Raw genomic sequence first — 13,035 nt, forward strand, 5'->3', positions numbered from 1 at the left:
ATTAAAAGATCATCCTTACAACAAATTAGGTAAATAAAAAATTATTCACTTACAAAAATTAAATGGTCAACAAAATAAATATTTAAAATGTTGACCATTTAATATTTGTAAGTAAATGATTTTCGATTTAATGAATCTTTAAAAAATAGACCATTTAGATCGTTGAAATCTTATATAGAATAGGCTCTATTGAAAAATTGTGTCAAATTTTATGTAAAAAATTAGAGGCCATGGATCCTTCTCCATATAGACATACTTGGCCTAAAATCTAATGGAAGAATGTGATCCTAAAATACTAAGAGTTAAAATTGATCGAGAAATGAATCTTAATAGACGACTTATATTCTAAAATATTAAATTATGCTAAAGATTAGATTAAAAGGTGAAAAAAATCATAAAATATATACATATGTTATTTAATTAGAGAATGGACATTCTATATATATATATATATGTTTAAATTCAACTAATTATATATTAATTAAACAGAAACAAATAAATCAGAGGCTAGCTAGCTAGGCAAAGAATGCTACGTACGTACGTTAATGGGCTAAAATTGCAAACCCACCAATTACGCAATGGATGTGGCTAGCTTTCCCTTTATTAATTAACTGAAATAGAAATCACACATTCACACAGATTCCATTGCAAAAATCCAAAAATGTAAAAAAATGATCGATCATTAAAGTCCATATTTGGACCCTGCAAAGTGCAAACACAATTATTCATGGAATTTTTGTTTAATTAAGAGAAGTACAGCCAGATGGATCGAGAGCTAATCTATATATCGATCTGAGAATGAGATCGACGACCATTCATAAATAAAAGTGGAGGCTAAGTAGATATATAGAACTATGCACATCATTTTCGGATGCCTGTAGCGCTCCATTATTGGTGGATTTGGAAAACAACGTAACATTATATATTTGCTTTCTTATTTCATTTCCCTAGTACCTACACATAAATTAATAACATATTATTCAAATTAATTCCTTGCAGCCTTTCACATGCTCTACTTTAATTTCCGTGCATTTATTTATGGGTATATGTATATATACATGGCATGTGTCCTACTCACTCCTCTCTTCTTTTTCGACCAAAAAAAGAAGTTAATTAGTTTTGTAGGCTGTCGGTGAAGATTGAAGAATACATTCATTATTGCCAAAAAAAAAAAAAAAAAAGAATACATTCATGAATTGCATCGATGATATATATTGTGAGCTGCTAGTGTCCCACGTAGTGTCACTAGTAGTCTAGCACTATAACTTGTGACAAAACTTGCTCAAGGCACATCATCTGCGTTCACTATAACTAGGTGGAGGCATATATCAATTTATACATATATATATGTCCCATTTTTAATTTCATTAATTAATTTATTCTCTATAATTTGTACAAACACAGTCTTCATTTCTCTTACATTAATATTTTCAGTGTAAATGCTCTGCTTTATAATCTATAAATATGACATTATTAATTTCAGTTAAAATTAAATAATTAAGCTACCTACAAGCTATAAAACCAAGCTTGCCATTTTCTTTGAAGCAATCACGGGTGAAGTTTTCTGAGGGCGCAGATTAAGCCGCATATAGAGGGAAGCAAGAGATCATCTTTGTTTTCTGGGCCAAACTGGTGAGAACAATGTTCAAAGATACCCATAATGATTTGCCAAATGGCAATCTGCCCTCAATGACACGTGTTAATCAAGTGGATGAGCATGTGGCTTAACAGAGTAGTCATCGCATCACTCATTACTACTCATAATGCAAAGTTAATCAGCAATGGAAACAATAGCATTTGCCTTATCAACAACAACAATCTGGCATTTGCCATTTTGCCTGTGCATGCTTTTATTCCTACCCATCATCCACAATTGAATCCACATTGTTTCGGGTCTAGATGGGTAAGTTGATGATCGACTAACAGAATTAACGGCCCCAGATGCTCAGAAAGTCAGAATTGAATATCCGAGGGTTCGGATTTGACCTAATCCCCACTGTGGGACCCAGTTGAGCAGAATCTATGGGAACAAAGCTCACATGGGTGAACGTGACCTCCTAACACAAACATGCCATGTCAGCATGTTGACGGATAGTACGGACCCCCCATGTGGCCTAATAGCTACCCTCACTCAATTCTCAAATCTAAACCCACTTTCATATATTAATATAGCTGACCAATGTTTTAGTCATCAAGCTTCACTTTAATTATGGTTTTGGGCCTTTTGGCCCATGTTAATTTATGTTGTGTAAACTGTACAGAGATAAAAGTTGTGAAAAAGCTTATTTACGAAATAATTAATCTGTAAATATATCCCGCGCACTATAATTAGGAGTGGGAAATCCGAAATTCAGCAATATATAAATAAATAAAAGGAGGAGGTAAGGTCATTAATTGCCACATGCAACAAGGCACAAAAGTCAATTGGTCTTTATGATTTGTTATCTACAATTTTTACAGAGGAATTCAGATTCAAGCGCATACACCAGATAGCATGTGAGCACACACCAGAATGATCATTGCATAATAAGAGTTCCAAGTACTTGATCATATACAATTATACACACATAATGCTGCTATGAAATTTGGATGTGTATTTTGTATCAGGGTATTGCAAAACATTAATAAAAGTTGGAGATGAGCATATTAAACAAGAAACTAAAGTGTCATTGTGGTAAAGCAAGTGACAGAGCTTGGCTGCGGGGCACTTAAACAAGAAGCTAAGGTGTCATTGTTGTGTTTTCAGCTGCAGGGCACTAATTAATGCATCTGTACGTTTTAGCTTCAAGGCCATCCTAATTGAATGTTCCATCTATTCCACGATGCAAAAGAAGTTGTGTCGTGTGTGAGTGTGTGAATGTGATAGGGAAAGAAGGGTTGTCTATACATTAAGTTCATTAACCACAACACACCGACAGAATTTTCATTAGGAAAGTGTCGGTGTACAGTTAATTACATAATATATTTTGTTTTCTTTCCGTGGGAAGTTGCATCTCTAACATCCTAGCTAGGCCTCTCTAATTTGCTGATATCATGTCAGTTATATTCAAGAATTCCATGTTTTTCTTTTCCTTTTGATCATCAGAAAATCTCTAATTAATTAAGCATTTAGGTTAGTTTAATGCAAATGAGCAAAATGGGGTTGCAAAAATTCCTCTCAGAGAGAGAGAGAGAGGTTACTTAACGGCCTAACTGGTGTATTGGGACCCCTTAAAAAGAGAAAATCATAAACCTAGTGGACCACTGACATAATGTTTAATATTGAGGCTCTTAACCCCTTCATTCCTATATAAGTTATTCACCTTCTCTAACTTCTTCATAAGTATTCTCTCTGCCTAGCCTAGCTACTCTATTCTTTCTCTGCTTTGGTTTGCAGGCAGAGAAGAAATTTTCAAATTATGGCAATGCCACTCTCTCTTTTGCTCCTCTCTCTGCTTCTAATCCCAACCCTCATTTCCTCTTCCCCAGTTCAAGACCCTGAACTAGTAATCCAAGAAGTACACAAGTATGATATTGATACCTAAAACCTTACAGTTATAGTTATAGTCAATTTGCTTGGTTAAAAGTATAGGCAATATTAATATTCTAACAATGTGTTACATATGTTTTGGGAATCTTTGTGTGCAGGAGCATCAATGCCTCAAGAAGGAGTTTGGGGTATCTCTCATGTGGGAGTGGCAACCCCATTGATGACTGTTGGAGGTGTGACCCCAATTGGGAGAAGAACCGCCAACGCCTAGCGGATTGTGCAATTGGGTTCGGAAAGCATGCCATTGGAGGCAGAGATGGCAAAATCTATGTGGTCACAGACCCAGGGGATCACCCTGTGAACCCCAAACCAGGCACTCTCAGATATGGTGCGATCCAAGACGAGCCACTGTGGATCATTTTCCAGCGTGACATGGTGATCAAGCTGAAAGAAGAGCTGATGCTCAACTCCTTCAAGACCATTGATGGCAGAGGAGCTAGTGTGCACATTGCAGGTGGACCATGCATTACCATACAATTTGTGACAAATATTATTATTCATGGCTTGAACATTCATGACTGTAAGCAAGGTGGGAATGCCTATGTGAGGGACTCGCCTAGCCACTATGGGTGGAGGACTGTGTCTGATGGTGATGGGGTTTCTATTTTTGGTGGAAGCCATGTTTGGGTGGATCATTGCTCTCTGTCTAATTGCCATGATGGGCTCATTGATGCAATTCATGGATCCACAGCCATCACCATCTCCAACAATTACATGACCCACCATAACAAGGTTATGCTTTTGGGTCACAGTGATAGCTACACACAGGACAAGAACATGCAGGTCACCATAGCTTTCAACCACTTTGGAGAAGGCCTTGTACAGAGGATGCCAAGGTAAATTATTAAGAATTGACTAATGTAGCTTGATTGGTTGATCCTTAATTAATGTGCTTTGTTTCAATTCAATTCACCCGTATTTGCAGATGTAGACATGGAAACTTTCATGTGGTAAACAATGACTACACCCACTGGGAAATGTATGCAATTGGTGGCAGTGCTGCTCCAACCATCAACAGCCAAGGCAATAGATTTCTTGCACCCAATGACAGATTCAACAAAGAGGTGAGAAGCTGATCAAGCTAGGTTGCAACAATGCATTAATTCTTAGGGCTAACAATTCGTGTTCGTGTAATATTTCTAACTTGGAAATTCAATTGCTTTCAGGTGACTAAACATGAGGATGCACCAGAGAAAGAGTGGAGCAAGTGGAATTGGAGGTCATCAGGAGATTTGTTGTTAAATGGAGCCTTCTTCACACCATCTGGAGCAGGAGCATCTTCTAGTTATGCCAAGGCATCGAGTTTGGGTGCAAGGCCATCCTCACTAGTGAGTACAATCACAGCTGGAGCAGGTTCACTTAAGTGCAAGAAGGGCTCGCGATGCTGATGACTTGGGCTCCAAACTTGGCTATATTGTACTTAAAATGAGGAAATTGGAGGATTGAAGAAATCCAAAAAAAAAAAAAAAATAAGGCCAATTGTAATTACATGAATTAGCTATAGGAGTTTCATTTTCTTGTATATCAGTGTTCACTTTTTAACTTTGATGTTTTTCAACCTTGGCTTGCTTCTTATAAGACCCACCATTGACCATAGTGTAATATATGTTGATCATGGTGTGAAAGAAACAAGACCAAAGTGTTGATAATAAAATATTAAGTGAAAGCACACCTTTATACATCTCCTCTCTCTCTCTCTCTCATTCATTCATTAGGTCCCAAATGGGGTTTCCCTCACATGGGGTGGTGCAGTGGTTAAGGATTGAATGGATTGAACTAAAGTTGGGGCAATGCTTGCTGGTACACTATTTATGGGGCCATCCTAATTTTGCAGACCAAAAGCAGAAGATTTTCAACATGATATGTACGATTTGACAAACTTTCAAAAACATAAAGGCCTGGATTAGATCTCATTGCCTGCGTCCAATTCAACAATCACAAACAACCCAAGTGCTACAATTAATGTTTCTGCCCCGGACAATCCAAGTTTTCCATAAATGACAAATGCTACCACTATACCATCCACAATTACAAACTATATGGTCGGCAGAGATTTTCTTTAAGATTAAAAAAATGGCACTCTGCATCTTTCATTCTAATTCCAAAAATTTTAATATAAAATGTTGATTCTAGTTTTATTATTGGAAGCAGAGATGGGTTGTAGGCTTGTAGCAACCTCACAAATAGAAGATTGGATCTTTATGAGTAAAAAAGATTGGATCTTTATGAGTAAAAGATTGGTATAAAGACAAAAACTCAAATCCCAAGTTGTCACATATGACACAGTTCATCAGACATTCAAAGCACCATGCACATTGAACAACTGACAGATTATGAGCAGGATCGTCTGTAACGGCTAGCATTTGAGGTAGATCTAGAAAATGTGTGGAACCAAAGGGCTTGACTCTCAATTTCAAATTTACCTCTTATATTTCCACCTACAAGTTTATCTTGTATAGCGATGTAAAATCGAATTATAATTTAGTTACAGTAATATCCCTTAATTTGTTTTAGTTCTCATTTCTATTAAAAGGTTGGGTGGAAATTGAACCACTTAGGCGACCTAAGTATATCCAAATAGGTGCATGCATCGTTACGCAGTGGGTAAAATTTCTTAACTCTAATTGAAAAATTAATGAGAATAAAATTGGAATTATAAAATATGGAGTTTAGGTATATAATGCACGTTATTAGAATAATTTAAGAATAGAGCTGAGACATGAGATTTACACTTTAGTTTTTACACAATTTCATAAGAGACTTTATTTGGTGCGGACGTCTGCACTGCATATACACAAATCAGACGATTACAAATATATATTATATGATTAAAAAAAATGAATCCGTTGTATCTAACGGTCAAACACGCATATACATGTTATACGTGTCTGCACCGTAGCCTTTATATTCTCATAAATTTAGAAGGATAGGTTTTGGAATTACCCTATAAAATATTGCAAACACCTCTAAATTTAAACTCCTTTTTTTCCTTGCAAGTATAGTAAAATAGGGTTTTCGAAGGGCCTACTATATTCCAAACACCCGTCTTGCCAGAAGTCAGAACCATTATGAAGGAGGAGGATGGTTCATTATAAACAGGTACTAGCAAGCTGCCGATGCCTCACCATCCATTTATTGAAAAAAGGGAGGACCTTAAACTCAACCTTGCCATGCCAATATTTTGGAAACTTGTTATTATTTTGATGCCAAAGCCATTAACCAATTCAGTTCACTAATCACTTGGCCTTATATATCTCATTCTGATCACCTTCGCATGTCTACACTCCAGTTATGGCTAACTTCATTCCAGTACTGTAAACCAAGTGGGTTCTTTTTTATTTCTCAACAACAAAAAATGTATTCCTAACAAAAATCACCGATAGAACAACCATAAATCAACTAAAATATCTGCTGCAAAACTAACCTCTAAACATGCATATGGAAGTTGTACATGCTCACTCAATTTGCACAGAAATCGTGGACTAACGTGAACTTTTAGTACATACTAAAATTCCTAAGCCATTACAATTTACAACCATGAAAAATAAAAAGTTGTTTGGGCATCTTAGTTCCTCCAAAGAGAGCCATCAAAATTAAGTTTTAAAAATTAAACACAATTGTGTCCTGGTGGATTGTAGTCTTATGGGTCTATTAATTGTCCTCTCAATCAAACTTTGATTGAAATTCAAAGTATAAAAGTATAAAAATAAAAGGCTTATTAGCACATTTGCCCCCTGATTTTTAAGTTTTTTCTCACTTTACCCCCTCACATTTATTTATCTCATATAACCCCCTGAACTTTTATGTCGTTTCTCATATTGCCCGATTCCGTCAACTTCGTCTACACCACCGTTAGAAATGCTGACGTGGAAGGGTAATTTTGTCATTTCACCCGAAAAATATATTTAAAACAATATTTAAATTAACAAACTAATAAAACTTTAAATTAAAATAATTTTTTTTTTTTTTAAAGACCAAACCCCTCTCTCCCCACCCACTGCGCATGCCAGCCATCCCACTCTTCCCACACTCTGCACATTCCGGCCACCCCACCTTCTCCACCCACTGCATATGCCAGCCACCCCACTCTTCCCACACACACACTCTCTCTCTCTCTCTCTCTCTCTCTCTCTCTCTCTCTCCCTCCCTCCACATGCCAGCCACGCCCCACCCAGCCCCAACTTCTCCCCACCCAGCCAAGACCCATACCACCCAGCCCCAGACCCACCTCGCCTAGCCCAGCCTCGCCCCGCACAGCCTCACCCTACCCCGATTTGCCCTATGCAGCCCAGCCCCATCCCGGCCCACCCCCACCTTCACTCAACCCCTCCCTCGCCCCGCCCACCCCCACCCCCACCCCCACCCAACCCCTCCCCCGCCCTGCACAGCCTCACCCTGACTCGATCCGTCGCACGCAGCCCAGCCTACCTCGGCCCTCGCTCTGCCCCGATCCGCCCCACACAGCCGAGCCCCTCCCCGCCCAGCCCAACTCGGTCCAACTCCTCCCCGACCAGCCCCAGATCGGCCCAGCCCCTCCCCCAACCCCTCCCCCTCGCCCGCTTCCACCCAGCACCTCCCACTGTCCCACACCCCCTCCCCTCCCCTCCCCCAGCCTCACCTCAAACCCACAATCCAGAGATTTATTTATTTTAATTAAAAATTTAGTTTTATGTTTTTAATTAAAAAAATGTGGTAAGGTTGCCAACATAGCATATTGGGTCCCATAAATAACCACATGGCAAAAATTGGTCCTTTGTGGCTAAAAAGACAAAATTACCCCACCACGTAGATGCCACATCAGCATTTCTAACGGTGGTATAGACGAAATTAACAGAATCGGACAATGTGAGAAACGACATAAAAATTCAGGAAATTATATAAGACAAATAAATATAAGGGGGCAAAATGAGAAAAAACCTAAAAATCAAGGGGCAAATGTGCTAATAAGCCAAAATAACAAAATACAAGCATGTTAATCCAATCCAACATTCTGACTTCAGTGGAAACGCCCAAGATGAAGATGTCGGGTGAACAAAGACAAAAAGGGTCAATGTAGCGGAAGACAACAGTTAGCTAATAAATTCAAAGAGGGAACAACAACAGCAGAAAACCATAAGGAGTAATCATGCTACAATATTAGTGAAATCCAATCCAGGTTCTACAAACAAGTTTTCTCAAGCTAACATATGTTCCAAGTAGCTCAAAATTGTGAATTAAGCCAAGAAAATTACATGAATCCACTCCCAGGTGAAACAAACAAAGACAACAATGCAAACTATCAGTAATCAGAGGCGGAGATAACATCATCTATTTTTAGTATCATCTTCACAACTTGTGTTGCCAGTAAGATTTGCTGCTGCTTCCCAATTAAAGTCTCAAAGACATCCTGCTTGAGCATATCATTAGTGCCAGCATCATTGCAGTCTACTCCATAGTAGGGATTGTTCTCCTGCATACCAAATTCAAAATGGTAAATTAAATTAAATGCTAATATGAATGGGTGAAATACAAATTTACAATGTACACAGAGAGAGAGAGAGAGAGAGAGAGAGAGAGAGAGAGAGAGACCACCAAATCAAGAATAAATTGTCCATCATGCTCCTATTACCTTAATCTGCTGGGATTTCACTGCAGATAGAGTTTCAATGGGTTGAAGGCCACTATTCTCTGCAAGTGCCATAGGGACAGCATCCAAAGCATCTGCAAATGCTCTAATAGCATACTGTGGAAGAAAGGAAGATTTGATCATAACAAATACTTAACACTATTATAAAAATGAAAAGAAAAGAAGGGAAGATTATCTTCATACTTGCTCAACTCCTGGGTATTTATCTGCAGCAGCCTCTACAGCGATTGAGCAAGATATCTCTGCTGAGCCACCACCATAGACAATAGAATTGTTGCGGATGAGATTCCTAGCAACACACAGGGCATCATGGATGCTGCGTTTGGTCTCCTCTATCATCATTTTGTTACCTAATGAGTCATTAAACACCAAAACCTCTTATAAGAACTTCAGAATGCCTTAAAGATGATCCCTTAGGAAAAAAAAAGCTCAAAAAAGCAAGACTAGTTGAAAGGTTGCAAAATCTGATAACCATATAGAAACATACCTCCACGTATAAATATGGTTACAGCCCTTGAATTAGCACAGTGTTCAATGTACAGCATTCGATCTTTTGTTGTACCAAATGATTTTTCACGAACCAAACCAGCCTTATAAAAAGTTAAAAAGAACATCAAATCAGATTTTATAATGTTTTCAAGAATGGAAAGTAAATAGGCTAACTGATACCAATCAAGCAAAATTTAGCGTATGTCGCAAATAATGAATACTTAATATGTGAGATTACTTGCTAAGAAGAATTAAATAACAATATTCTCATAGAGGTATACCTTTCCTAACTTCTCGGGTGTCAACTCTTGGAACCTGGGCACAATTCTCCCCCCTACAAATACACAAATACCATCAGTTTGTAGGTAGGCAAAGATGACAAAATAGCAGAAAAACCATAAACAATTCCGGAATTATCTATCAAAAAACAAAGAAATATAATTAAAGACAAACCTGTAGCGATTGCAATTAGTTCCAACTCTACACCACCAACCCATCTAACAGCAGGTAAATTCCTGTGCATCAACAGGTGATTTGCTTCATCATCAAACCCCCATTGACAGATGACCAAGGTAGCACCAACATCCTGCATCACAATGTATCCATAAGTACATCCAGATGGCATAGTAACTATGAAGAAAGAGTTGCAACACCCCTCCACACACACACAGATCACAAAAGACAACAGAAAAAGGTTCTTAATACCAAAAAAATAAGCATCCATGAATGTCAGAAAATTGATTTTGATAGCAAAAACGTTATGGAACTATAGGATGCAACTGACCTTGCATTTTTGGACCATATCATCAAAGTACTTCTGTTCTTGCACACGTAGAGTCTGAAACTTTTCCACTGTATCAATATCAACCTTATGTTTTGTCTTTGGCTTAGGAGGCTCAAAGGGGCAAGTCAAGATAGCAATCTTTGCATCTTCAATTTGCTTTGGCATTTGCGGATGGCTCATATCCTTGTCAATAAGAATACCATATACCAGCTCAGTATCTTCTAACTTACCCCCTACTCTTCCCTCTACTTTTATCAAATCTAGGTTGACATCCTTCCTCTCTAAATCTGCAACAGCAAGAACTGCTTTCACAGCAATCTCAGCAAGGTCGCGCTTGCACCGGTTCACACTACAAGCAAATTTCACATTCAAGTCAACAGTAGAATGACAGTATGAGACATAGGACACAGCAAACCATTAAAATTAGCAATGGGAAGGGGTGCATAACAGCATAGATTTCAATAAGCCATGAAAAGTTACCCAAATGGCAACATGAAAGAATGAATGTTAACCAGAAATATACAATTACACATACTGTTATGATGACAAAAACCATCATAGAGCACAATGGTGAAGTATATATCATCGTGATGAGTAAACTGCAGAATTGGATATAAGCAGAAAGAAAACCTAAAATAGTGTCCTTACATTTTCGATGATAAAGTAGTCATGCAAGTTTGAACCAAAGGCTCAAAATTTTTCACCCCATATTCAAATTTCGTTGCTATATGCTGCAAATGGTCAAAAGCTATTCTAGATGCCATTTCATATCCTTCTGCAACCCGTATTGGATGAATGCCGCGTTCCAACAGCCTCTCAGCATGCTCTAGAAGTGCCCCAGCCAACACAACGACTCCAGTTGTCCCATCACCAATTTCATAGTCCTGACTTTGGGATAGTTCAACCATTAATTTGGCAATTTGGTTGTCGACGTCCATCTCCGCCAGAATTGTTGCACCATCATTTGCTGAAAAGAGAATATCAAAGGTAAGAGAATCCCAAAGCCAATGATAAAACTAAAAGCCAAGCAGAATGCAGAACAGAAATTGGAACTGGTCTATTCCCAAATCCAGAGGAACAGTTACCAAATAAGGAGGCATGTATTCCCTAAGGTACATGCCTGATGCCTCTACCTCAAAGCCTGTAGTAAAGTTAAGTGGGTGCTCGACCCTTATACCGAAATCCACACAACAGGGCAAGTATAGTTATGAGTCTTATGACCATGGAAGCACTCAAAGGTGGCAAATAATACACGGACTGGAATTCATCCCAAAATCAAACACATACCCACAGCAAACCACAGCTCAGAACCATGACTGAATTTCAATACTGACAATTGCATAGTGGAATAACCATGGCGAACCATGTAGTTTATTCTAAAAACTGAACTCAATTAGCAATGAAGAAACAGAACACATACATAGATGATAGATCTGCATAGTAAACCCTAAATCTCCAAAAACCCAGCAGAAATGACAAAGCAAAGAAAAACGAACTTCACATCGAGTGTGAGGGAGATGAAGAAACTTACTGACGGTGACCTCGCCGTCGGGGCTCTGGAGCATCTTGTCCATGCCCTTGGGTCCGAGGGAGGTGCGGAGGATACGAGCGACGGCTTTGCCGGCGGAAATGTTGGCCTTCTGAGCATCGAGGCCTCGCAATCGGGTCTTCTGCTCCTGCTCCCTTATGATTATGAATGGCCGCCCGTACTCATCGAATGCCAGCGCCATTCACGCCCACCACTGTAAAACCCAAACAATCGCAATATGCTCTCTCTGCCCTTCTACTCACTTGTTCACTCTCTCACTGCTTCTTTCTCTAGGTCTAGGTTCTTCTTCAAAAATGTAGTACGCTTGCTTTATTAGGGTTTGGGTTTCACAGTTTCACTATCCGAGTGCTGCCATCAGAGGTTGTTTATGGGCTTCTTGTTTTTTTTTTCTTGGGCTATAACTTGAAATACATAAAACATTTGGGCCCAGGTTGAGGAACAAGATCAGCCAGCTTCCACTACCAGCATATCCCAGTTTTCATTAAACCAACCCCTTGGGGTCTCCCTAAGGTTACTCGAAAAGAAAACTATGGGGTTTATTTAGAAAGACAACCCCAAGCGCAAAGACCAACTACCTACTAATGGGCTCCCTCTTTTTCTTGGCTTAGAATGATGCACTATTTGGGCTGAGCCCCAGGAACAAAATCAGCCCAATAGAGCCCACGTCCAAACATAGAAAATGAAACGCCAACCGCAAGACCAAAGTCAATGAAAGAAATTTGCAGAGACTTTTAGCTGAGAATAACGGAATATTAACTAAAATTTGGCGGTTAATGAACAAATTGGGTGTGTCACACTGTCACCGATGGGTGGCTTTCCGCAACGCTCTCCACGCCCAAGAAATCCGATATCACAAATTGATATATAAACCCCTCCCCAACCCTCACCAGCACCAGCACCATCCTCACGTACTACTGCAGTGTTTCTCGATCAACCCACCCAATCAAGAGAACCACCTGCTCGCGCGCTTTCGTTCATCCAATAATGGCACGCCAAGTGTTTGCTGTTGTTGTTGCTGCTCTTGCTCTGTTGGCCGCCACAGCCGGGTTGGGATCCGC

At 39.1% G+C, this 13,035-nt stretch overlaps 2 protein-coding genes across 2 annotated transcripts; one reads left to right on the forward strand and one right to left on the reverse strand.

The window, feature by feature from the left end:
• The first annotated feature begins 3,309 nt into the window (after positions 1-3,309).
• LOC147294846 (putative pectate lyase 5) lies at positions 3,310-5,213 on the forward strand. The gene is made up of 4 exons (XM_086234015.1): positions 3,310-3,505; positions 3,628-4,365; positions 4,455-4,593; positions 4,696-5,213. The coding sequence occupies exons 1-4, from the start codon at positions 3,399-3,401 to the stop codon at positions 4,915-4,917; spliced, it is 1,206 nt and encodes a 401-aa protein (XP_086090141.1). The 5' UTR covers positions 3,310-3,398; the 3' UTR covers positions 4,918-5,213.
• A 3,423-nt stretch (positions 5,214-8,636) lies between these two features.
• Positions 8,637-12,273, reverse strand: LOC147294847 (TCP-1/cpn60 chaperonin family protein). The gene is made up of 9 exons (XM_086234014.1): positions 11,960-12,273; positions 11,077-11,395; positions 10,429-10,777; positions 10,098-10,230; positions 9,926-9,978; positions 9,643-9,745; positions 9,339-9,505; positions 9,138-9,251; positions 8,637-8,978 (listed from the first exon to the last, which is right to left on the reverse strand). The coding sequence occupies exons 1-9, from the start codon at positions 12,156-12,158 to the stop codon at positions 8,808-8,810; spliced, it is 1,608 nt and encodes a 535-aa protein (XP_086090140.1). The 5' UTR covers positions 12,159-12,273; the 3' UTR covers positions 8,637-8,807.
• Positions 12,274-13,035: the final 762 nt, after the last annotated feature.

The sequence above is a fragment of the Dryas octopetala genome, chromosome 2 (genome assembly GCF_963921425.1).
Source record: "Dryas octopetala chromosome 2, drDryOcto1.1, whole genome shotgun sequence".
Lineage (NCBI taxonomy): Eukaryota > Viridiplantae > Streptophyta > Magnoliopsida > Rosales > Rosaceae > Dryas > Dryas octopetala.

What these genes read in the sequence shown, in the direction of transcription:
- LOC147294846 (XM_086234015.1), top strand. Translation starts at nt 3,399, where the DNA reads ATGGCAATGCCACTCTCTCTTTTGCTCCTCTCTCTGCTTCTAATCCCA. An exon ending in CTTGTACAGAGGATGCCAAG is followed by an intron (nt 4,366 to 4,454) that starts GTAAATTATTAA and finishes CCGTATTTGCAG; the next exon opens with ATGTAGACATGGAAACTTTC. An exon ending in ATGACAGATTCAACAAAGAG is followed by an intron (nt 4,594 to 4,695) that starts GTGAGAAGCTGA and finishes AATTGCTTTCAG; the next exon opens with GTGACTAAACATGAGGATGC.
- LOC147294847 (XM_086234014.1), bottom strand. Translation starts at nt 12,158, where the DNA reads ATGGCGCTGGCATTCGATGAGTACGGGCGGCCATTCATAATCATAAGG. An exon ending in ATATGGTCCAAAAATGCAAG is followed by an intron (nt 10,231 to 10,428) that starts GTCAGTTGCATC and finishes ATTGTGATGCAG; the next exon opens with GATGTTGGTGCTACCTTGGT. An exon ending in AATACCCAGGAGTTGAGCAA is followed by an intron (nt 9,252 to 9,338) that starts GTATGAAGATAA and finishes TTTCTTCCACAG; the next exon opens with TATGCTATTAGAGCATTTGC.